Raw genomic sequence first — 24,653 nt, 5'->3', positions numbered from 1 at the left:
TATATTTCTTAAAGTGGTCTAGTGTTGGTTTCCTATAACTTTTTCTTGGATATCATTTTTAGGCAAATTTACTGTTACAACGATTCGAAGAAAGTGCAGACTAAAATACACCTGCTCTTTTAAAAAATCATTCTTAAGTCGGTGTCTACATTCAAGCAAAAAAAAATGATTTGCCATACTGTAAATGTGTACAATGTTTCTTCCAGATTGTAGTGTATGAAGTCTGATTCCTTTAAATTCAGGTATGCGTTCTTCTTTGGCCTTCAGATTTCTCTGCGCTCCAGGTTTCAAAATAGATGATGCATGCAATCCTCAATTTACAAAACCATTTTTAGGAAGTATTTGATTCACGTAAATATTTTTGTGAACCAAATACCAAACAATGTAATCTTTTTTTCACTAATTAAATTCCAAATATTGTAAACTATTTTTTCGAAACTACTTCGTTGTGCATAATATAGAAATATTCGTTGCTTAGTTATTTTTTAAGTTCAGTGGTATTCTATGGACACTCTTATAATTTGTACATTTCTGTAACGGATTCGATGAGTAGACGCCAGAAATCGGATGTTGGAAGTCGTTTCAAAATCCAAGATAGCGACTTCCGTTTTAACAATACTGCTTGAAAATTCACAGTATGCATATTTTTGAAACGGATAAAACAAGTAAGCAGCGGATAATAGTGTTCAAATTCAACTAGTTCCTGTCGAATTATTAGGTTTTGAAACTACAACGAAACTCGTTTCCGGTGACAAATCCGTTCTGAAAGTGGATTTCGAGGAATTTTGGTAAACCGGAAGTCACCAATTTGAATTTTAGAACATTCTCAAATATCATTTTTCAGAACCAACTCATCACATCGGTTCCGAAAAAGCTCATACAATATTCATTACACAAAACTTTTTTTACTATGTGAATCCCAAATAACGTTAACTTTTTATACGGAATAAATTTCAAATAATGTTATTTTTTAAAATCAAGTTAATAACGTAAATGTGAACAAACTGATTCGATTTGCGGACCCTTGGGTTTTGGTATTATGTTACGGATCGTTATTGTGTTAAAACACGACCCCAAACAACCAAAAATTCGTCAGTATTCACTTTCTTGCAATTACGTAACAAGTTTCGTGCTAACTTTTTCACTGTTAATGCTGAAGAATTCTCAATAACTTGAGAGCCGAGTGAAGTTTCTCGTTGTTTGAAATCAGTTTTAAATGTATTCCAAAAGCTTCTTAGAAGTTACTTCAGTTGCGTCGCGTGAACTTTCAAGTGTTGATAATTACTGCAAAATGGGAAAGCTTAAAATTTTTATTTTTCTGAACCTCGTAAGCTTCTTGAGCCAAATCGCTCCATTTTATCCAAACTTTGGTTACTTGGGAACTTTTCTCCGAGGTCCGTTCGAACTAGAGAACTTTCCGGATTTTCTCACTGGATAATGATATAAGAATCTGCCGTCATTGCGCCATCGATTTTCACGAGACTGCTCACTCCACCAAAAGAAAAAAAATGCTACCAGACCATCACATTTCATCTTCCATGACTAACCCAATCTGCAGCACACCGGAAACTGTATATCGAAGGATGATTCGTAAATACCAAGTCTAATCTTCTGGAAACCTGTAGCAAACGGAGTAGCAACCAGGACTGGTCGCTAAAGCTCAAGCTGAACATATGCAACGGAGAATAGCCCTACGTAATCTACACAGATAAAAATATTTTGTAAATTTACATCTATTTTCATGCACATATTTGGAGCAGGTAATTAAACATAAAGTTACTTTACAAATCTGTAGGTTTCAATAGAATTTAATCGCAAACTAAGCGTTAATTGGAAGATACAGTTATATTCATTGAAAATTCAATGCAATTAAATTTAGTTTTGCATCGATGAAGGTTTTTAACCAAAATCTCGATTCAACCCATGTCTATTCCACACACTAAGAAAAATTTACATCATTGAAGATGCACATAAATGGAGCGTCGCGATTCACTTACATTCACAATTCAAAGCATGTAAAGATGAGTCATATCAGTAACTTCACAGTTAATGTAGCTGAAACTTACATCGATACAGATGCAAAGTTTATTTTTACATGTTAGGAGAAGTAATATTGTGTCATCGCCGAAGAAATTACGGCATGCTTGAATTTACGTCAAGCGTAAATTTCATTTTTTCTAAGAGTGCATGTTACAATTGATTTACATGTCGTGTAAATTTCATTATTTCTTTCTGTGTACGCAGTGGCGAAATTACATATCTTAAACCGTACACGGATCTCTGATAACTTTCGACATATTAGGAGGGAATCAGTGTATTCATCAGGTCAATTTTGTTGCTAGGTCATTGAATGGTGAAGATGCTAGCTCTGAGCTTCTTTCTCTGCACGATAAAGGTCCTATTTATCACGTATGGAATACATAAGCTTTCGGTTTGAAACTATTATTTTTGAACAATGGCTGTTTTTCTACGATAGCTAACATAAAATAAAATTGATCTGTTCGTTTCTATTCATAGTTTCTTAAAACATCTTCTTGAATCTTGAATAGAAATAATAATGAAGTCAGTTCCGTTTTTGTTCACTTTTTCCGGTACTTCCGGAACCAAAAACTCGAAACCAATAAGGCCGGAATCACTTCATTTGGCCTACAACTAAAATAAACTACACTTTGAAACAGAAGCTTAGAAGAATTTTGACTTGTGGGACCTTTCATACAAATCTTTGTTAAAATCGGTTCCGCTATCTCCTGGAAAATTGTGATTTCATGAGAAAGACAAAAACGGGAAAAAATTGATCAACATAGAATCTCAATTCTGGTAGTTTTATAATATCATCAAATATCGGACTGTTTATAGGAATAAATTTTTAGTTTGATTTCTATGGGTAGAAAGCTAGAAAAATGAAAAGAATACTGCTACGATGATTCTATTCATAGGGGAAAGTCTTATAAAGCGTCACTGCTAGCCAAAATGCCCCTTTTCCTTTCTTAAGCATTGAAGACTTTTCTGAACCAAAGTTTTATCACTAACACTATCTTTTCGTAGGATCTTTCTGCTATGCAAGTTTGGTGGTTGTTGTTTGCAGGAAAGTATGAAAAAACTAAAAATTTCATTTGGCAGCTTTTCGATGTAAGGTTTTGCTTCGACTAAATAGATGTTTCATCCGCCATTTCTTTGACATACTGATCATCTCAAAACAGTAACTTTATGGACATTTCAAGAAGCATAATGCATCATTGTTGTGGGATAAAATGTCTTTTGTTGTGTGTCATGCCACTGATTTGTTGTGAGACATATTTTACGGCTGCTGGGGCATTATGTCTGAGAGGAGCGAAAAAAACTAAGAATGTGGCCGCTTTGGAAAATGTGTTTATATCAATCAATTCTTATCTTTTCTATTGGAGTCATTGAAAATTATGTTCCTCATCCGTATTGCAATGAAATACTTACATTCTCGAGGAAAATATATCAATACACTTGGAAATATCTCAATGTTTTCTTAAGGGGGGCATATTATAACACTTTACCCTAATTACAAAAACAGCCAGCAAGAACAGATCGCTAGTGTATCACATGATGGGATTAAGATCTGTTTACACAATAACATCTACACTTTAGTCAGAAGACTAGGTTTTGTTCAGTTTTGTGTTGTAGAATGAGGCATTATCTTGTTGAAAAATAAAGTCCAAGCCCATCAGTGACTCGCCACAAGGCTTATCTCTATCATTTTTATGTAATCCTCGGGCATCATTTACGTTCAGATCCAAGCCAGTGGAAACGTTCCATGGCCCAGACCATCATTGTTCCACAACCAATGTTCCTACTTATTTCAACATCCGGGTCATTTCGCAAATCATGCTATTAATATTAACAACCATCAGGACAGGACCATCAAGGTTGATTTTTTTCCCGAGAAAGTGCGTTCCTCTATTATTCGTTTCATGAACTGTATATTTAGTACGCTCTTCTGGGAGGATGGGATTTTCTAAGTTTATAATTCACTTCTCCTGGATAAGATTGTTGCATTCGACGTGTTGCTACTGGATGATGCAGTTATGTGAGGATTTGCGGTGATGTTTTTTTACGGTCCGTTACAATTTTCATAACCGTCGAAGGGACAAACCATTAGCTGTGGCCTGTGAGTTTACATGCTGTTTGTGTATATTTTACTTCAATTTTGTCAGTTCCACTTGACAATAGTGTCCTGATAAATTCAGTCGTTTTTGAAACAAAAATTTAATCACCAACTCTATTACTTCGAAGAACCTCTGCTTGAGCTTGAGCTTGAGCGACCACCCCTGGTTGCTACTCCGTTACTGATCGGGATTAGCTGAAATTGTACAGAGAGTTTCTAGATGATCCGACCTGGGACTGGTAAATCATACTTCAATCTTCTGTTAATCCCAGAATTCAATGATCAGTTCGGCGCCGGCCAGGCCCGAACGTAGATCGTCTAAGGAATGGGAAGGGATGTTAGTCCAACACTTGTTGTTACTAGAGGTCGTATATACTACTGCGCACTCCACAAGTGTCACGGGAGAAGGATATTTGTTAGTAAAAATTTCAGTATTGATATTATTCGCGCAAGACTCAGTATGTTCCGGTTTCAAGATGCTCGGATGCACCACTAAACTCAGTGACTTCCCGAGTGAACGTTTCAACAATATCATATACTGAAGCCCCGAGAAGTCTTGATTCACAGCTCTTATTCGAGGAAACTGAAGAAAAATTTGCAATACTTTTGCGTAAAGAATAAAAACTTGCCTATTTTTTATAAATGAAATTACGTGATACAAAATAAACGAGTGAATAGGATTAAGACAAAATAGTTGATTCATTGCATTGACATATTCTAAACAGTTGTTATAAAATCATTAAAAATCACCAAATAAAGGTCAACAGATTTCACACGCGTCTTGATTCTTTATTATTTCCGATTTATTATTTTAATTATTTATTAAAATTATTAATTGGTTATACTGGTTGATCTGGGCAGCCGGCTACCCAGAAAAATATAAATTTATTGTTTGAAATATTAATATCAAGTATTTCTTTACTTTGCATTCAATATACACCGAAACCTCCATTTACGAACTAAACGGGGGTTCGTAAATGGAGGTAGCTGGTGAAAAAAGTTTACGTTATTTTGGATTTGGTTCGTAAACAAAGTTTACGTTTTTTGGGATTTGATTCGTGAAAAAAGTTTACGTTATTTGGAATTTACTTCGTAAAAAAAGTTTTGTGTAATGAATGTGGAAACCCCCAATCACATGGCCATTTTCGTAACGGATGTGATAAGTGGGTGCAAGAAAATGACATTTGGGGTCGGTCCAAAATCCAAGATGACGACTTCCGGTTTATCGATATTCCTTAAACATCCTTACAATGTGGGTATTTTCGAACCGGAATTGATGAGTAGATGACGGAAAACGATGTTTGAAGTGGTTCGGAAATCCAAGAGGGCGTCTTCCGGTTTGACGATATTCCTTAAAAACCTTTACAATGTAGATATTTTCGGACCGGAATTGATGAGTAGATGACGGAAAACGATGTTTAAAGTGGTTCGGAAATCCAAGAGGGCGTCTTCCGGTTTGAGGATAAAAACCTTTACAATGTAGATATTTTCGGACCGGAATTGATGAGTAGATGACGGAAAATGATGTTTGAAGTGGTTCGTAAATCCAAGATGGCGACTTCCGGTGTATCTATATTCCTTAAAAACCCTTACAATGTGGGTATTTTCGAACCGGAATCGATGAGTAAATGACGGAAACCGATGTTTGAGCTGGTTCGGAAATCCAAAATGGCGTCTTCCGGTTTGATGATACGCCTTAAAAACATTTAAAATGTAGATATTTTCGGACCGGAATTGATGAGTAGATGACGGAAAACGATGTTTGAAGTGGTTAGTTACGGTTTTAAATTTCGACATTCAAAAAATTAATATTGAGTCGAAAAGGTTCCTTTATCAGGAAAAAGAGATTGCCATACTGAAGAGGTGTACATTGTTTCATCCGATTCGGAGAAAGTCGATCCTGCTAGTTTATCTGCTATTTATTTCTGGAATTGCTCATAAATGCTAGAAATTCAGTGTCATGTGGGTGTCTAACTGACTCTTACCACTTGAGCCAAATAATATCCCTTTTTCTCAATGGCTTACAAAATGTTAAATCATATTCCGACGGGCCAATTGACATGAGATTTTGACAAGTTTAAATAAAAACAAATATGTCGTGATGAGAGTAACAGTACTTTTTTCGACTTTATCACGTACACTAAAACTACTGAAATTATAAGTGTAACACTAAAAATAAAAAAAATGGAGAACACGGCCATTAATTTAAAACCAAATTTTAATGTTTGTGGTTGCTTCTAAATATTAGATTGAGACTTCCAGTTGTTCAAATATTGAAAGCATACAATATAAGTATAACAATATAAAAATATTATAGCTGTTCAGACGTCTACTTGTTATGGTCATTTCGAAAATATAGTACAATATTCAAACAATAATGATTAGCAGGAAAAACCTTTGTCAGAAGCATAACTTTTTTTTAAACGATATATAATCATATCGTAATGATCGTCAAAGAATACCGATACAACTGAATTCACCATTTTGATTTTTGAAGCGCTTTCAAACATAATTTTCCGGTATGTACTCATCAAACCCGTCCCGAAAATACCCATATTGTAAATGTTTTTAAGCAATATCAAAGAACCGGAAGATGCCATCTTGGATTTAAAAAAAACTTCCAACATCGTTTTTCTTCATCTACTCATCAATCCCGTTCCGAAAAAAACCCACATTGTAAGGGTTTTTAAGGAATATCGTCAAACCGGAAGTCGCCATCTTGGATTTCCGAACCACTTCAAACATCGTTTTTCTTCATCTACTCATCAATCCCGTTCCGAAAATAGCCATATTGTAGGGGTTTTTAAACAAGTCGCCATCTTGGATTTCCAAACCACTTCCAACATCGTTTTCGTCATCTACTCATCAATCCCGTTCCGAAAATACCCATATTGTAAGGGTTTTTAAGCAATATCGATAAACCGGAAGTCGCCATCTTGGATTTTCGAACCACTTCAAACATCGTTTTCCGTCATTTTCTCATCAATCCCGTTCCGAAAATACCCATATTGTAGTAATTTCCATGGAGCTGGAAAATGTTTTCATTGGATGCAAAAACCTCTTTTTACGAAGTTGGCTCGTAAAAAAAGTTTACGTTATTTGGGATTTGGTTCGTAAAAAAAGATTACGTTATTTGGGATTTGGTTCGCAAAAAGAGTTACGTAAAAGAGGTAACGTAAAAAAAGTGTTTGTAAACGGAGGTTTGGGTGTACCGATATATGTTATCTCTGTTATAAACTTTGTAATATCAACGGATTTGCGCAATAGTTGATTTTTATCATTCAATTTATAATTCTGAAAGACAATCAATTACATGGAAGAAGAAAACATTCTAAATAAAACTTTTCTCCGAAGCTAGACGGAAAATAATAGGTTGAATGAAGAGATAATTTAGTAAAATAGAGTAATTAGAAGTGAAACGTTGAAAATATCTGATAACTGAAAGGAAAAAGAAACTTCTGCAATTGTCGTCTTTTACGACATGGAATCAGGAACCCAGTAGATCTATTCTTGGTTAATTTTTTTCCGCCGGATTCCACACGGCATCTAAGCTGGTACTGTCCGGAGAGAGCTAATAGGTACTATCAATCTCCTAGTAGACCCCAGCCCCTTCTATTACTTCGAAGAACCTCTGTGGGAAAAACTTAGATTTTAGCTCCACCCAACTTTTCATGTTCCTTCTGAGTCCCATAAGAACTATTCAAAATTTCAAATAACTCGATCGGTGAAACTAGTAGATTAAAGTCCGTGTTGGATTTTGTATGGGAAACTGACATCTTACAAATGGTCTGGATGGTCACCTCACAGACTCGAAAAATCAGCGCATGCGTTATATCGCAGGAAATTGAACCTTTGTAGATCTCAAAATAATCCGACATTTGTAAAAAAAGTTATTAAAGGAAAACCGACACAACGTCTCTAAAGCGTGTTTTGTGGTGTTGTATAAAGTATTACTCTTTATGGAACTTGAATTTCAAATACAAAAGTAATAGGACAGCACAGCATTTCGCTTGGTTTGTTTAATTTTGCTTAATTGATTTGAACGAAATAGTACATGAGGTTAACCAATCTGCTGAAATTGATATAAAGTCTTTGTGCCTGAAATGAAACATTTTTTTTTACCGAATTTATTATATGTTAGTATGAAAAATAGAATAAATTCTTTGAAACTTGACAGTAGATTCTGCACGCAGATCTTATTGATTTATAAACAAACAAACTCACTTTGGTTGAACCTATCGAATTTAGATTCAAGTAACTATCTTATATCCCATTAAATGCGGTAAAATTTTGACGTAGGACTACGTCTTTCTTTACTATGCTCATCTGGGTGCATTTTCAAGATTTCACAACCCGAAAGTGTAACGGAATTTATCCAGATTTGATTTCTCAATAACTTTTTCCCTGTTTGAGTATTTTCTCTCCTTCTTTTACGAAACGAATGGAAGAAGGAGTAAGATTGTTGGTAGTACCACGTTTATTACGTAAACATTGTTTACATAGGGCAATTCTGAGTCAAATCGTCAAAAAATGGCAAAATTCTGACACGATCCAAGAACATGCATGAGACTTTACATGTGTAATCGGTATAGCAAATAAAGTATTTTTCACTGGTCTAGAGATTTTTTTAATTCAAGACTAATTTTTAATAAGGGCGTAGCTAATAGAAAATATATCTAAGAACAAGTTGTAGGTAATCAATTAAACTATCTGAAAAAATATACACTGAGAAAAAAGTCTACCGATTTCTCGTGACATGGAAAATAATTTTTTTTCCAAATTCTTAATTATTCTACCGTACAATTTTCTTTTAATTTTATATCACAAAAAACGTCAAGCTACAAGGAAACTAATTAATGTTTTAGAAAGTTGAAGCGATGATAAATAAAAAAGTTTTCTTAGGATAAATTTTTTAACAGTTTTTGAAAAACGATGTTTTTGTAGGAATAAATGTATCTGAGCAATGAAATGTTATTCTCCAAGCTACGTTCAATGAAAAAGCTCGTAGAACGCTACTTGCTACATGCAGTCATTTTCTAGATATATGAGGAACTGAATCGAGAAATGGATATTTCATGAGAATATGGCTTTCATTAAACTTGTCTGAGTTCTCCATCGCCAAATTTATTATTTTTGTAATCCTCATGAAATTTTGAACAAATTATTCTTTGATATCAAGACGATGCGAGTAGCTGTTTTCGAGATATTTTGAAAACAAAATCGACAAAAAATCGCTGGTTTACAAAAATATGCGTTTTTTTTATAAATTAGGTGCGGTTTGCCATAAACAATACCAAGGCGGACTGTATTTAAGTTGCAAAGTACAATATTGAAAATAAAATTTGTGAAAAATAATAAGACGATTTTTTTTACCTTTTTTTATATATATAAAAAATAGGTATAGAATTCGCTCAAACTTTCGAAAAATTTTCCGAGGCCCGGAGGGCCGAATGTCATATACCAATCGATTCAGCTCGACGAACTGAGCAAATGTCTGTGTGTGTGTATGAGTGTGTGTCTGTATGTGTGTTGTCAACTAAGAGGTCGAGATCTCAGAGATGGCTGGACCGATTTTGATCAAACTAGTCGCAAATGAAAGGTCTCCCCGCCACCCAGAACGCTATTGAATGGTTTTGAGATCGGATGTTTACTTTTTCAGTTATACGATGTTTTATGTCAAAATTTTCAGTTTTTTGACAGTATCTGTCACAATTGACCTTGAAAACAGAATATGTTTTCAGACTTAGATTCCGCACGGGAATAGCTATCCAACAAGCCATAGATTGTTAAAATCCGTCCATTTTTAACGGAGATATCGAATTTTTTGTGTAAGCGACTTTTCCCCCAGCAGTAGAAGTTCTGAGCGCTGTATGGCAAAGAAAGGCTTGGGAGCAACGTAAAACACGATTTTTTATACTGTTACATACAATAGTTTCTAAGTACCAAAAAGACTGTGAACAGCATTATTTTTCATGACATTTTGCCTCGGACCAATTTTAGCACGGTTCGTTTTTGGCAACATAATCGTTCGAATATGACATATTGGAAAGATGGCACTACTTCCGAATTCTGAACAATTTCATAATTATATTGATTTAAACTGCTTACAGCAATAAATGCTGGAAGAACAAAACACCCATATACCATTTGAATCAGTTCGTCGAGATCAGCAAATGCGTATGTGACAAATAATTTCACTCAATTTTTTACCTTATTTTCGAAGATGACTCAACCGTTTTCTACAAACTCAGATTCATATGAAAATTCGTATGCTCCTAAACAAGGTTCCTGAATTATGTTTTGATCCGACTTCTGATTCCGGAACTATAGGATGATATGTGAAACTAAATTAAAATTGTGTAACTCATTTTCCTCGTAGATGGCTGAACCGATCTAAGATTCAAATGATATCTAAGAATCATCTAAGATTTGCTGATTTGAATAGTCGACAACCAAATAAACTTATTTCAGTTTTAGTGGTATTCAGTTTTCTATTCGGAAGGCACCCAACAATTTAACTCGTACTACAATTTCTCAAAGATGTCTATACTGATTTTTAAACATATTGAAACAAATGTAAACTAATCAGGTGAATTTGTCTGACTTCGGCTACACCGATTTTCGAATTCCGGCTCCAGTATCGAATCGTTTCTCAAAGCTCAATCGTTTTCTCAAATAAAGCCAAATCGAATTTCAGAAAAAAATTCAAATTAAAATAAACTTATAGTCCCACACAAAATTAATTAATTTTATTCAATGCTGACTTCCGATTCTGGAATTACAGGAGGATGAATTTTTAAAATTCAAACCGATATAGAAGATGATAATCCCGAAAAGCTTGAAAGTTGGACTCAAAACTATTGCAAATTATTCGTCATATGGCCATACGAATCGGTTTGGTTTATGCTGGTTCCTGAATACCGGCTCTGGAAGTACCTTAAATTACCGTAAATTCTAAAGTGGAACTCACTTCGACATATCATGAAAAGTTTAATCGATTGTAACCTTTTTAGATAGAGTAATGAGTGATTAAAATGTCAAATTGCAGCTTAAAACGACGGTCATTAAAATAATGCCATGAAAACCGAAGAATATTCATGAAAAAAACACATGCGGATTGATAAAAAAAGGTATCATCTCACTGATAGGTGGATTAAACACGTTTTTGTAAACCAACTTTATCTAATACTCATAATAGTTTTCATGTTTTGAATAGCTTAGTAATAATAGACTTTAACTTTAACTAACCATTAAGCTTCATTTTTACAGATTTATAACTTCCATTCTACAGCACCATTATCATATTACTCTTGTGACAGATAACAAAACGTGATTGCTGTGAAATTATCTTGATTTCTTTCAGAAACCCAATCGTATAAAACTTTTGCATTTGTTATTGGATGTTGATGTTATCTAGTTGCGAAGAAATGCCATTCCGAATCAATGTTGTATTTTGTTTCAAATTTACAGAGTCTCGCGAATTTTTTTAAACTTACAGAGGCTCGTGAAATTTAGTGTTTACTGACAGCTTTGAATCGTTGAAAAGTTTCTCTAAGACTTGAAAGCAAAAGCCGTTTCTGAACTGGTTCATGCCCACTATTAGTTCGGATGGAAACGTAATCTCTTTTGCCTGGCATATTCTACTTATATCATCGTCGTAGAAGAACTGCAGTACTTCATGTTTTATATCGTGATCCAATGGACGGGCACATACTCCTTGCTCTCTAACCAATCCTTGTACCAGTAAGACCATGAATTTATTCACATTAAATTCATTCATCGTCAGTGTAACATACCATGAATTTGGTAAAATTAGGAGTACTCGTAATCAATCATCTCTTGAGCAATTTGGTTCGGTAAATTTCGTCTTTAATTTATTATTTCATGGAATGCTGCAATCTTAGCTTTCACTGTCTGAAATTCTTCAGATTCATTTTGTTTTGGATGGTCGAATAGTTGTTTCCTGGTGCCTTCGACGATTTTGAAATACTTTTCTTGACAATAGTTATCAGATCTGAGGTTTCTAACATTTTGATTCCTCAAATCATCCGCTAGATCACTGAGAGGGTGCTGATACGAGTGATGCTGCTGATGGTATTTCTTCTAAATCACATCGCGATGTAGCTGGGCGTCAAATGGTGAGATAACTAAGTCCTCACAAGTTCCTATCTCATGCCTCCTCGAGCGTCTATGATGACATTTGGTCAATAGAACGGCGTCGACTGGGTGCTATCGCCTTCTGCGTTAGTAGCAGAATGAAAGGGTGCGAAATGACTTGTACTTTGAAGCCCAACCTAAAGTGCAATATTAATCATAGTATATAGCAACATGTGGTTCTGTTGTTTGTTGCATTATTTGTTATATATTGAATTGAATTATAATACATTGTTTTATATATTGTTGTTATTATTATTATTATAATCATTATTATTGTTACTATTATCATCCTTAGTATTATTATTATTATTATTATTATTATTATTATTATTATTATTATTATTATTATTATTAAAAAAGAAATATTATATTTCCTATAGAACTGCGACGAAAGAAGAGCATAACTTACACTGCCGCATCAACTGTTATACATTGTATCATAGCATATTATTTCATATATTATCTTCTGTTATGTTATATTATATTGTATGGTATTATACTGCATTGTATTATATCATATTATATTGTACTATATTATATTATATTATATTATATTATAAGCATATGTATTGTGTTATATTGTATTATGTAGTAGTATATTGTTAGAGTATATTGTGGAATGTTATATTATATTGTGCTGTATTGTTTAAATTATGTTATATCACAGAGAACAGATACCTAACAGACATTCATACGTGCAAAGTCGTGTGCAACGGTGATTTTTAACGGATTTTCACTTGTATGCTTTACACAGCTTTTTAAAAAAGCTAGCTTGGATGTCTGTTCTTTGTAGTTATATTATATTGTATTATGTCTATCATATTATATTGTTTTGTATTATATTAAATTATATTATATTATACTATATTATATTATATTATATTATATTATATTATATTATATTATATTATATTATATTATATTATATTATATTATATTATATTATATTATATTATATTATATTATATTATATTGTATTATGCTCAATTATATCGACAACGGGGAGGGGCAGGGAGTGCATCAGGGTATCTAACAAGTGGATGACTGGATGATGGAGTGGATTGCCAACCTGAGTCACGCGGGGGAAGTTTTGTGTTTCTCCCTAAAGGTCTGAAATGAGTAAGACGCACCCTTCTAACAAACAAACCATCAGGTGGGTTTAAGCTGGTACAGCGAAATTCTTTATTATATGGCCGGATGTTATTGCTGGAAGGCGCCTGGTCCTCAAAACCCATTTTGGCCTTCTTAACAGCAATTATATGAAAGCTATCTGATAATCAAATTCGGATATACTGTAAGTCTACCCGCATACACTGGTAATGCCTTGAACTGATGGTGGCTTCACACATACATAAATCACATCGCGATGTAGCTAGCGGTATTTCTTCTACATTATTTTCCGATGTTACTGTTACACTGGAAGTTGCGGTGCACTTTCAACAGACACAAATCCATATGAAAATAATCGACAGGAGTCACAAATATTCATTGTAGTATTCACAGTAATTGCGCACTGCTTGAAAGCAAAGTGTTCAATAATACTATCTGCTACTTTACGACGCTTAGACGAACAAGGTTTTTCATTATCACGAAAAGGTCTACAAAAATTATATTTTCCCATCATTAAACCACACTCACTGAATACTAAAGTTTGTCTCTCAAACTTTCTAAAACATTAATTAGTTTTCTTGTTGTTTTTTGTTATATAAAATTAAAAAAAAATCGTTCGGTAAAATATCTGAGAAGTTTGAATAATAAATTTTATTTTTGATTTCACGTAAAATCGAAAGTTTTTTTTCAGTGTATATTTTTTTTAAAGCTCTATTGATTGCCTATAACTTTTTGTTAGACATATTTTTTGAAAAAGCTATAGATTTCTAGTTATAATTGTTTGAAAATAATGTGGCCAAAACACATACGCCCTTTTCATAAATTTGTCTTGAGTGAACAAAATCTCTAGATCAGTGAAAAATACTTCATTTCTCGGTTAATTTTTCAAAAGGGCGTATAAGTAAGTGACAGTTTCTCTTTGTTTACTTTCTCCTCTATTAATTACCAAGCGGTTTCCACGTTTATCACTCAACCCTTTGCATGAAATGATACCCGAAACTTTCAACTTTCAAACAGAATAGTGATATCAAAGAAAATCTTTTTAATCACATCACAATAATCTAAAGAGAGAGAGAGAGAGAGAGAGATTAAAGAGAAACTGTCACTCGTTTATACGCCCTAATGAGAAATCAACCGAGATTTGTTATAACGAAAACACATGTAAATCGATATGGGTCGTACCAACAGTCAGTTACACATGGAATTGCTCTAGTGAAAATATTAACGTTCAAGACCCCAAAGGCAACCTAATGAATTTGTTTAGAAATTGTCTTAAACTTCTTGAGCACAAACGCAATCTTCCGAAATAGAATGGTCTTCTCAGGAATACAAAATCTGAAACAACATCAAATCAGTTACGTTAATCTCGCGGTTTTGTCTCAGACATTACCTACTCCAAGTTTTATCCGGATCAGACTTCCGGTTCCAATGGTACAGGATGATGGATGTTAAAAATTTCAAACCGTCATATAATTGACAACACAAACAAATACGAAATTTTCGAAACAGTTTTTAAAACTATTTGAACTTCTAGCTGTTGTTGATTGACGACCGTTAAATCTTACTTCGACTATGACGGTCTCCTGGCTCCGGTTCCGAAAACAGATTGTCAAAAACTCCAATGTGAAACTTGTACCGATTTCTCATGGAAATTGTTTTTTTTTGTCTCTGACGCACTAACTGACCCCCTTAATTCCTGAAGGATGTCGAAGGAAGAGATAATTTTTCTCGTCTGACGCTCAAATGGTTTGCCAGAGGAGAAACGTGTGTACAAAGTTTTATCCAAATCGAAGTGTGTGAAGTCTGAATACTTCGCATCTGGAAACTGCTGACATTTTTTTTGAATGTCGTGTGCTGGAAACTTTCATGTTGCCTACTATTCGGGCTGTCACACATGAATGTCGCGCTAACCAAACAGATGAAAGTCGCATGTGACAGTCATGAGCGAGCGCTTCATGAATGTAGTGGCGACAGTCTTACTCGTGTTGGGCGATGAATGTAACGATAGAATGATAGTCCTCAATAGAATCGGCTGCATTTTGTCTTCGGTGCGGATTTCATTTCTGGCAAGAAACTTTCATGAAGAAATTCAAAACGGCCTCATTAGTGACGGGTTTCATATCCATACCGTTCCATGAAATGGTTGAATTTCAAATTACTGCTGTGGAGGGGATCAAATACCGTAGCTTTTAATTTTGTCAAGATGCGTAGGGTTGTCAACGAATGCAAAAAGGGAATTTTTGGAAAAAAAATTCAAATATTAATTGAATAATAAAATGAAAGGTTTGATGAGTGGATGTCAGAAAATAATGTTTAAAGCCGTTTCAAAATCCACGATGGCGGCTTCCGGTTCATCGATATTCGTTACAAACCATCACAATATGAGTATTTTTCGAACGGATTTGATGAATGAATGTCAGAAAACGACGTAAGAAGCCGTTTCTAAATCCAAGATGGCGATTTCTGGCATGTTGATATTAATTACAAACCATCACAATATGAGTATTTTTCGAACGGATTTGATGAATGAATGTCAGAAAACGACGTAAGAAGCCGTTTCTAAATCCAAGATGGCGATTTCCGGCATGTTGATATTCATTACAAACGATCACAATGTGAGTATTTTTCGAATGTTTTTGATGAGTGGATGTAAGAAAACGACGTAAGAAGCCGTTCAAAACGGTTGAATTTCAAATTGCTGCTGTGGAGGGGATCAAATACCGTAGCTTTTAACTTTGTCAAGATGCGTAGGGTTGTCAACGAATGCAAAAAGGGAATTTTTGGAAAAAAAATCAAATAATTTTTTTTGGGATTTTTGGAAAAATAATAAAATGGAAGTTTTGATGAGTGGATGTCAGAAAACAATGTTTAAAGCCGTTTCAAAATTCAAGATGGCGGCTTCCGGTTCATCGATAATCGTTACAAACCATCACAATATGAGTATTTTTCGAATTTAAAGAATGAATGACCTAAGAAGTCGTTTCTAAATCCAAGATGGCTATTTCTGGCATATCGATATTCGTTACAAATCATCACAATATGAGTATTTTTCGAACGGATTTAAAGAATGAATGACCTAAGAAGTCGTTTCTAAATCCAAGATGGCTATTTCTGGCATATTGATATTCGTTATAAACCATCACAATATGAGTATTTTTCGAGCGGATTTGATGAGTGGATGTTAGAAAACGACGTTAGAAGCAGTTTAAAAATCCAAGATGGCGACTTCCGGTTCATCGATATTCGTTACAAACCATCACAATATGAGTATTTTTCGAACGGATTTGATGAGTGGATGCTAGAAAACGACGTTAGAAACCGTTTTCAAATCCAAGATGGTGACTTCCGGTTCATCGATATTCGTTACAAACCATCACAATATGAGTATTTTTCGAACAGATTTGATGAGTGGATGTAATAAAACGACGTAAGAAGCCGTTTCTAAATACAAGATGGCGACTTCCGGCATATCGATATTCGTTACAAACCATCACAATATGAATATTTTTCGAACGGATTTGATGAATGAATGTCAGAAAACGACGTAAGAAGTCGTTTCTAAATCCAAGATGGCGATTTCTGGCATGTTGATATTCGTTACAAACGATTGCAATATGAGTATTTTTCGAATGGATTCGATGTGCAGAAGTTGAAAATGATGCTTACAGTAGTTTCAACATCCTAGATGGCGGACAGAATGAGCGAATTTAATTTTTGGTTATAAACTGTCATAAAAAAATTCAATTGTTTTCATCTCGATATTCTTAAAAATCTTATATTGCTGTTGTGGAGGCGATCGAAAATCGTAGTTTTGTACTTTTTCGAAAGCAAACAATTTTCGCAAAGAAATAACATTGTAATAATATTTGGACTACAACGGAATTAAGGGATCGAAAATCATTAGATTTTGCGCATAGGGGTTTATACCAACGAATATTCACAACTTTTGAAAAAAGAATTTACACATGAATTGAATGGAAAAGAACGCCAATATTGATCTATGATTACGATATGGTTCGTTTGCATTTCTGCTGGCTGCCAGTATTTTGGCACAAGCACACCAGCATAATGTAAACGCTTGCCAACTCGATTTGTTTACTTTTGCAAGATTCGCCCTTCTTTGAAAAACAGCTGACATATCATGTCAAGTGTATGTTATACATTCGTATGTTAGGTAGAATTCACAGCGCAACCCAAGCAAGGAGAGCTGCTTCGTACGTTCATTAGTTCCTGAACATGTTTGCCAGCTGATGAGTATGCTTCATGAGGTTAGCATTTGATGAACGGTTCGCATATTGAAGATGCCTATGAGAAAACTAGATTGATAACTTTTAGTTCCGATGAATATTAATTGAAAAACATTTCTTTTTGTGTTACTAGGATATGTACACAGCATAATCTTCCAAGAAAAAAATGGATCGTTTTGAAAACGGACTCAAATGCAAAATTTATGCTATAAACTGTCTGAAATATTTTTGAAATGTGATCAAATTTGGTTTTGGAGTACAAACGTTATGTTCAAAAATGATTTCTGCAAACCTACACTAAAAAAAACACCGTAAATTTTGCCTGTATGACCTTGCTTTGCATCTTGTAGCACGCCGTGAAGCAAAGTTCTTCATTCTCGTAGAGTACTAACGAGAGCGAACCCTTTATTTCATTGCATTGCCATGGATTGCTTAGTTCATGTGTTAATTGAGACTGAGAGCACAGGCAATTTACCAAGCAAGGGAATTGGTCTGCTCAGTATCATATACTCACACGCATCCAGTTTCTCTCTAATATAGGACTCTCATTCAGTTATGTCAAGCAAAGTGTTTGTTGCTTCGTTTGTTTGAGGATTCACAATACAAGCCCTGAATGCAGCGCTGTTTTTACCACGCGCTAATTTGACATTTTCTCATCTACTTGTATGTACGAGTTACGATGCGGACACGACTGGCAGCGCCATGCTATCAAAAAAGTATGTCGCTAATGATTTGTTCGGTAAATATGAGAACTGAATATCTTGATAATATGATGTCTTCTATTGCTGTTATAAAAAACGAAAACACGCTAATCGGAAAGCAAATCGATTTCAATTGGTAATATGAAGAATATATCGCAACGCTCCAGGTAATGTTGCACGATACGATTGAATTTATTTTTAATTTGATTTGTGGTAGAAACACATCATACATTTTCAAATGGACTTTTTATTGCTATAATCTGATTTCGATATTGTCGCATATTTTGATAATGTCTAATAAGAAGACACTTGTCAACAGTCATACCAATAAAAAAAATTCTTTTTTTCTGGTTTTTAAATGTTCGTCTTTGCATAAAAATTTATCTTTTGATTTTAAAAACAGAATCGTTGCAGGCAATAACATATCATTCCAAACTTATTACTTCTTAAAAATATTTTTGAATTAGCATTTGTCACATTACAAACAATAAGAAATCCTACTTGAATCGTTCTAAACAGGATGTGCATTTGTTTTGATTTGATCTGGACGAAATGAACATTTGTTTTGATGTGAAATTTATTATTGTATTAATATATACTAATATTGCTGTATAATACTACTATCTGTATTCTTAATTTTTTATATTGTCTCAATTTATCGGAACAAATCATGAATTTCGTTGAAAAGTGCAAGATTTTCATTCTGTCGCTATCTTGAATTTCTTCACCAGCATCACTCGCTAGCACTTAATTCAGAACGATCGAAAAATTTGATACTAGTGACAACCAGCAGTAGGCAAGCGATTACATTATGCTGGTGTGCTTGTGCCAAAATATTTCTTTTTGAAAAACCACAAAAGTGCGATTTTTGATCGCCTCCACAGCAGCAATATAAGATTTATAAGAGTATCGAAATGAAAACAATCACGAATACGTCGTTATGAATTTCTTTATGACAGTTTATAACCAAAAACGAAATTCGCACCAAAAAGATAATGCAGCTCATTCTCATTCCCGGCATCTTGGATGTTAAAACGACTGTAATTATCGTTTTCAACTTCTACTCATCGAATCTGTTCGAAAAATACTTGTATTCAGAAAAAATCTTGTATTTAGAAACGGCTTCTAACGTCGTTTTCTAACATCCACTCATCAAATCCGTTCAAAAAATACCCATATTGTGATGGTTTGTAACGAATATCGATATACCGGAAGTCGCCATCTTGTATTTAGAAACGGCTTCTAACGTCGTTTTTTAAAATCCACTCATCAAATCCGTTCGAAAAATACTCATGTTTTGATAGTTTGTAACGAATATAGATATGCCGGAAGCCGCCATCTTGTATTTAGAAACGGCTTCTAACGTCGTTTTCTAACATCCACTCATCAAATCAGTTCGAAAAATACTCATATTGTGATGGTTTGTAACGAATATCGATATGCCGGAAGCCGCCATCTTGTATTTAGAAACGGTTTCTAACGTCGTTTTCTAACATCCACTCATCAAATCAGTTCGAAAAATACTCATATTGTGATGGTTTGTAACGAATATCGATATACCGAAAGTCGCCATTTTGGATTTAGAAACGGCTTCTAATGTCGTTTTCTAACAACCACTCATCAGTTGACGAATCCTCGATTATTACATAAATGGAGGTTTTGATGTGATATTTAAGTTATTACAGATATAGTTAATTTACGCTGTTGGTAAACCCTATGCACTTTTAAAAAAGCATGATCCTAATAATGTTATAACTCTATTGATTCGCCTTTTCATTCAAGTATGGTATTAAATTTTTTCAAATTTTTGATTTATTTCATGGTAAATTTCTTCAACTATTGACTTCACTTTTTATTGAAATAAAACTAGAAACTGTTCAAAAGTAGTAAATTTTTGCTGGTTGACAATTCTATGCCCTTTTAAAGTACATGAATATAGTAAATTTTGTACTCTAAAGACTCACTTTTTTATTCAATTACTATTTAACATTTTTTCTCTTCAAAAATTGAAAATTTGCGCTTGTTGACAACCCTATGGATCTAGTAAATGTTAAAACGTTGTAATTTTCGATTAATATTCACTTCTTTTTCCATTAAATTCATGTTTGAAAATTTTTAAAAAATTGAGAATTTTCGTTGATAGACAACCCTAACCCGCGCGTTTTCATTGACATTGACTTTCTCCTTTTGCAATAATGGTATGAAATTTGACTATTTCATGGAACAGTATCCAGATGAAAACTATCACTAATGACGGCGTTTTGAATTTCTTCATGAAAGTTTATTGCCAGAAATGAAATTCGCACCGAAGACAAAATGCAGCGGATTCTATTGAGGACTATCATTCTATCGTTACATTCATCGCCCAACACGAGTAAGGCTGTCGCCACTACATTCATGAAGCGCTCGCTCATGACTGTCACATGCGACTCTCATCTGTTTGGTTAGCGCGACATTCATGTGTGACAGCCCGAATAGTAGGCAACATGAAAGTTTCCAGCACACGACATTCAAAGTAAACATCTACAGTTTTAGGTACCAACATAGGAATTTCACATAAAACTGTCACGTGAAGGGACCGTTTCCAGCACTGCTTCGCACACATATCTGAAATTGTTCGTTGCAGAAAACATATTTTCATATTTAATAATTGACCGAATATTCCATCTTAAAAATACGTTTTCTACCCTGAAAAATTATATCCCGAAAGCTGAAAGTTTGCTGCATAATGTTCGCAAAAGCTGTATAGTAGAAACAACTCACACACACACACATTTCCCACCTACCTTATATTGATGGGATGTTGAATGGGCCTTTCCCAGTCAGTGTACTCATTAACTATGGTGGCTAGTATTTCGTTAAGGTGATAGCTATAGGTACTCTTGACGTAGTTCTTCAAGATCTTCGATCTTCGGTCGGCTTCAATGCCGTACTGCACGTCTTCGGAATTGAATACGAAATAGGCTTCGGCTCGGGTTACCCCCACCAGCACGTCATATCTGTTGATGGGAAGAAGAAAAAAAAAACAAGATACACGTGCAAAGTTCAGTGAAGTCCGAGTTCTAGTGGAGTGTTGGCGTTGAATTACTTGGATAATTTGTTGATAGCTAGTTTACGTAAAAGGATCGCGTTGATAGTGTTGAGCGTGTTGTGAAGATGGGTTGACGGTTTGGGTGCCGCGGGTGCACTGTAATCACTGTAATGGGACCCATCCATCTGCTGAATCTCGCCAGGGTCTAGAATGGAAGATTTGTTAATTGATATAATCCATCTAATAGGAGTTCACGGAAACCATGTATAATCGATCCACTTACCAATTACCACTCCATCCACACTTGGTCCGAAGGCGTTTCCGAAATCCGGTGCTCGAACCGGTGTTGATAAAACGTCATCGAGTGGTTTGTCCCGTAAACACTTGAGCAGCGTCTGGTGAGGTAGGTCGGGTGAACAATTCACATGATGCGATACATGCGCGGCGAATTTGGCTGGCTCGCCCACGAGGGACCACGGAGCCAATCCAGAGCCCGACATCAGGATTGCTCGATGAAACAGGAGACCTGCAAATTTGATGCATGATATTATTATGCTTTCAGACTTCAGCGACACTCTCGCAGATTGTGCTGACACGCGGCAAATAACCAGAGGGTGGCGATGATATTTTTAATTGAATTTAGTGTATAAAATTCTATTATACACACTAACGAAGATGTGACTTTTTGCCTTCACTTCCGAGGACATAAAATTTTAATAGAAAAAGTTTTGCATTATCACTTCACTGTTCTGGCGGTGGGCGACTGGAGCGAACTATTGTACGATACACAAAACAGGGCAGTCATGGAAATGGGGTGCGATAACGCTACCACGTATTGCGAATATTTTGTGTCCAAGGTTGAAACCAACCTCCCAAGTGCTCATGACAAACCTCCCGACCATCGTACATTTCAGGTCCACATAGAACTGTAACAGAAATCTTACTTCGACCGAGTGTACACTCCCAAGACATCGCTATGATTAATGCAAATGGGCTGATGGCGCTCAGCGGTGCCATTAAAGTTTTTAACGGTCGGTACGGTTTTCCATTGCTCCTTCGTGCCGTCGCCAGTAGCACGACTCCGTTCAAAAAAGGTCCTGAAGGCAGTAAGATTCTTCTTTCCACTCTGGAGATAGTTGTGGAAAAAAATGCACACACTAGTAAGAGAATTCGAGAAAAGAATTGCGCTATGGAAACCCACGGGAGAAAACAGACTTCCAGCTGCATAACTTTTTCAAAAATGTTCTGCTGGATAATGAGTTCTTTGCACTGTTGGAACGATTATTAGCCAAAGTTTGAGCTTTCTCCATTCTCTTCGATTTCTCCTTTTGCTTCTGACTGTGCAGTTACTAACTTTTCTGTTTGCGTCGACTTTTAGCCGCGGGGCTTTTGAAAATAACACCGTAAAGTTTTATAATTTGATAAAATAATTTAAGTGCTGCCGTTCTTCCCAATGGTATTCACTGATGCATGGAACGTAATTTCATTTAGATTTCATTACAAACTACTTCTATGAGCATCATGTATCTTCGGCTTTCGAAGAAATTTCAATTTCCAGAGCACCGAGCTTTTCCTATGGTTGAATAAACAATGCGCCACCATTATTTTCCAAAGCGTGCAAAAAGGTGTTTTTCTTTAGCGCGAACTGTTTCTGAAATGTGTCTGAAGGTCACTAAGTTTGCGTACGTACTACAGAAAAGTTTCCTTCGCTATTTTCCGGTAGGTATTGTTTATTTATACAATAGGTATTGTTTAATATCATGAGCATAACATTGACATAAGCTTATCATTTGCTCTAGCAAGCAGTAGCTCGTAGCTCTGTGGGTGATGTTGATTTGGTTTGTTTGTAGCGACCTGAAATGAAATATGCAAAGCAGAGCGAAGCCTAAGGATACCACGCCCCGATGTGAAGCGTGACCTTCTTTTGATAGGCGTTTTGCTGTGTATGATAATATCATAGCCAGGTGGATTTCAAACACGCACTAATAAAAGCTGAAAACTACGTTAATGTGGCAGAAACTGGTACTCAAATGTATGCCAAAGATTAAGGCTACTGTATTCGAAGCTATGCTAAACATTTCACCAAACTCACACAAAACTTTGTCCCATTTTATATTTAGTATGATTACATATGAATGCTCGTTTCGGAACGAAAAAGTTCAGCAGAAAAAACATTCTTTCAATTCTCCAATTGTTTTTAGTTAAGCTGTAATTTCTTGTTAAACAACTGTGAATAATTTAGTCGAAAATGAATTCAACAACTAAGTAGTAATATACGCAATCCCACTAGATTCCGCAAAATAGAGACTGTCATTTAAACTTAAATTTCTTATGAATCTGGCACACTTATGCTCTGAAAACTGTGGTGCTCGCATCTTCGATTCGTCTTAACCTTTTAAACAGTTTCGAAACAGAACAAAAATCGATGCACTTGTTTTGAGGTTATGTTTCGCTTTGACACGCTGCAACACAAGGACAGATTTGGACCCATTTTAAAATGTTCACCGTGCAGAGGGAAGGAGTAGTTTCTTAAAAGTCTGCCTTAGTTTTTTTTATCAAAGCCTTTTGATAGACTTAGACAGTTCGGAGATGGTAGATGCGAAAACAAAAACCTGGAGTCAAGTGACATGTTCCAATAGTTATTTGGATATTTGTGTCTTGGCATGACTTCTTGTCAATTTCCTGATGGGAAGGGGAGAAATGAAGGTACATAGAAAGAACTTGTACAGTGAGTTAGGTGGAATGGCATCACAAAACAAAGGAAAGGAATGATTTAAAAGTGCCAAGTTGCACATGACGAATTTTCGAGGGCGATACAGTAAAAATTTATTCATTCGAGGAAGAATGAAGAACTTCGCATTGTTGGCACTATCATTCCTAAAAAATCAAAAATCAGTTATGATCACTGATAATAATCGGTATATGATTTTTTCCAGTGGTATTCTTTTCAGCGGTGAAATTGGATAATTTGATACTTTCGCAATACTGCTCCTCCGGCTGTAGAACCTTGCCTCATTAATTAAGAAACCGCATCGGTGGTATTGTTGTTGATTTCCGTCTTGAGTTCGTTGCTAGTTGCTGTAGATGGGCCTTGTTGTACATTTCTTTCAGTTGCTGGTTGGTTGGAGGCAGGCCCGTACCCAGGATTTCATTTCGGGAGGGGCCCAAAGATGAAAAAATAATGTTAATGAGGATTGCGTATGTATCTAATTCTCTGTGTGCTTTTAACTACTGTTTTTTAACATAAACTATACACTTTCCCACTGGAATTG

At 35.1% G+C, this 24,653-nt stretch overlaps 1 protein-coding gene across 1 annotated transcript in view; it reads right to left on the bottom strand.

Annotated features, from left to right (window-relative positions):
* Window positions 1–24,653, bottom strand: part of LOC131432365 (neuroligin-4, Y-linked) — a 215,616-nt gene that overhangs the window by 84,757 nt on the left and 106,206 nt on the right. Inside the window, exons 5-7 of the mRNA XM_058598598.1 lie at window positions 21,665–21,907; window positions 21,439–21,586; window positions 21,137–21,349 (exon numbers count right to left, since the gene is read on the bottom strand). Coding sequence (XP_058454581.1) covers window positions 21,137–21,349; window positions 21,439–21,586; window positions 21,665–21,907 — 604 coding nt within the window. The remainder of the gene's footprint in view (window positions 1–21,136; window positions 21,350–21,438; window positions 21,587–21,664; window positions 21,908–24,653) is intronic.

Source organism: Malaya genurostris, chromosome 2, assembly GCF_030247185.1.
Source record: "Malaya genurostris strain Urasoe2022 chromosome 2, Malgen_1.1, whole genome shotgun sequence".
Classification (NCBI taxonomy): Eukaryota; Metazoa; Arthropoda; class Insecta; order Diptera; family Culicidae; genus Malaya; species Malaya genurostris.
The sequence above is the reverse complement of the archived record's forward strand: the minus strand, read 5'-3'. Positions and strand labels throughout refer to the sequence as shown.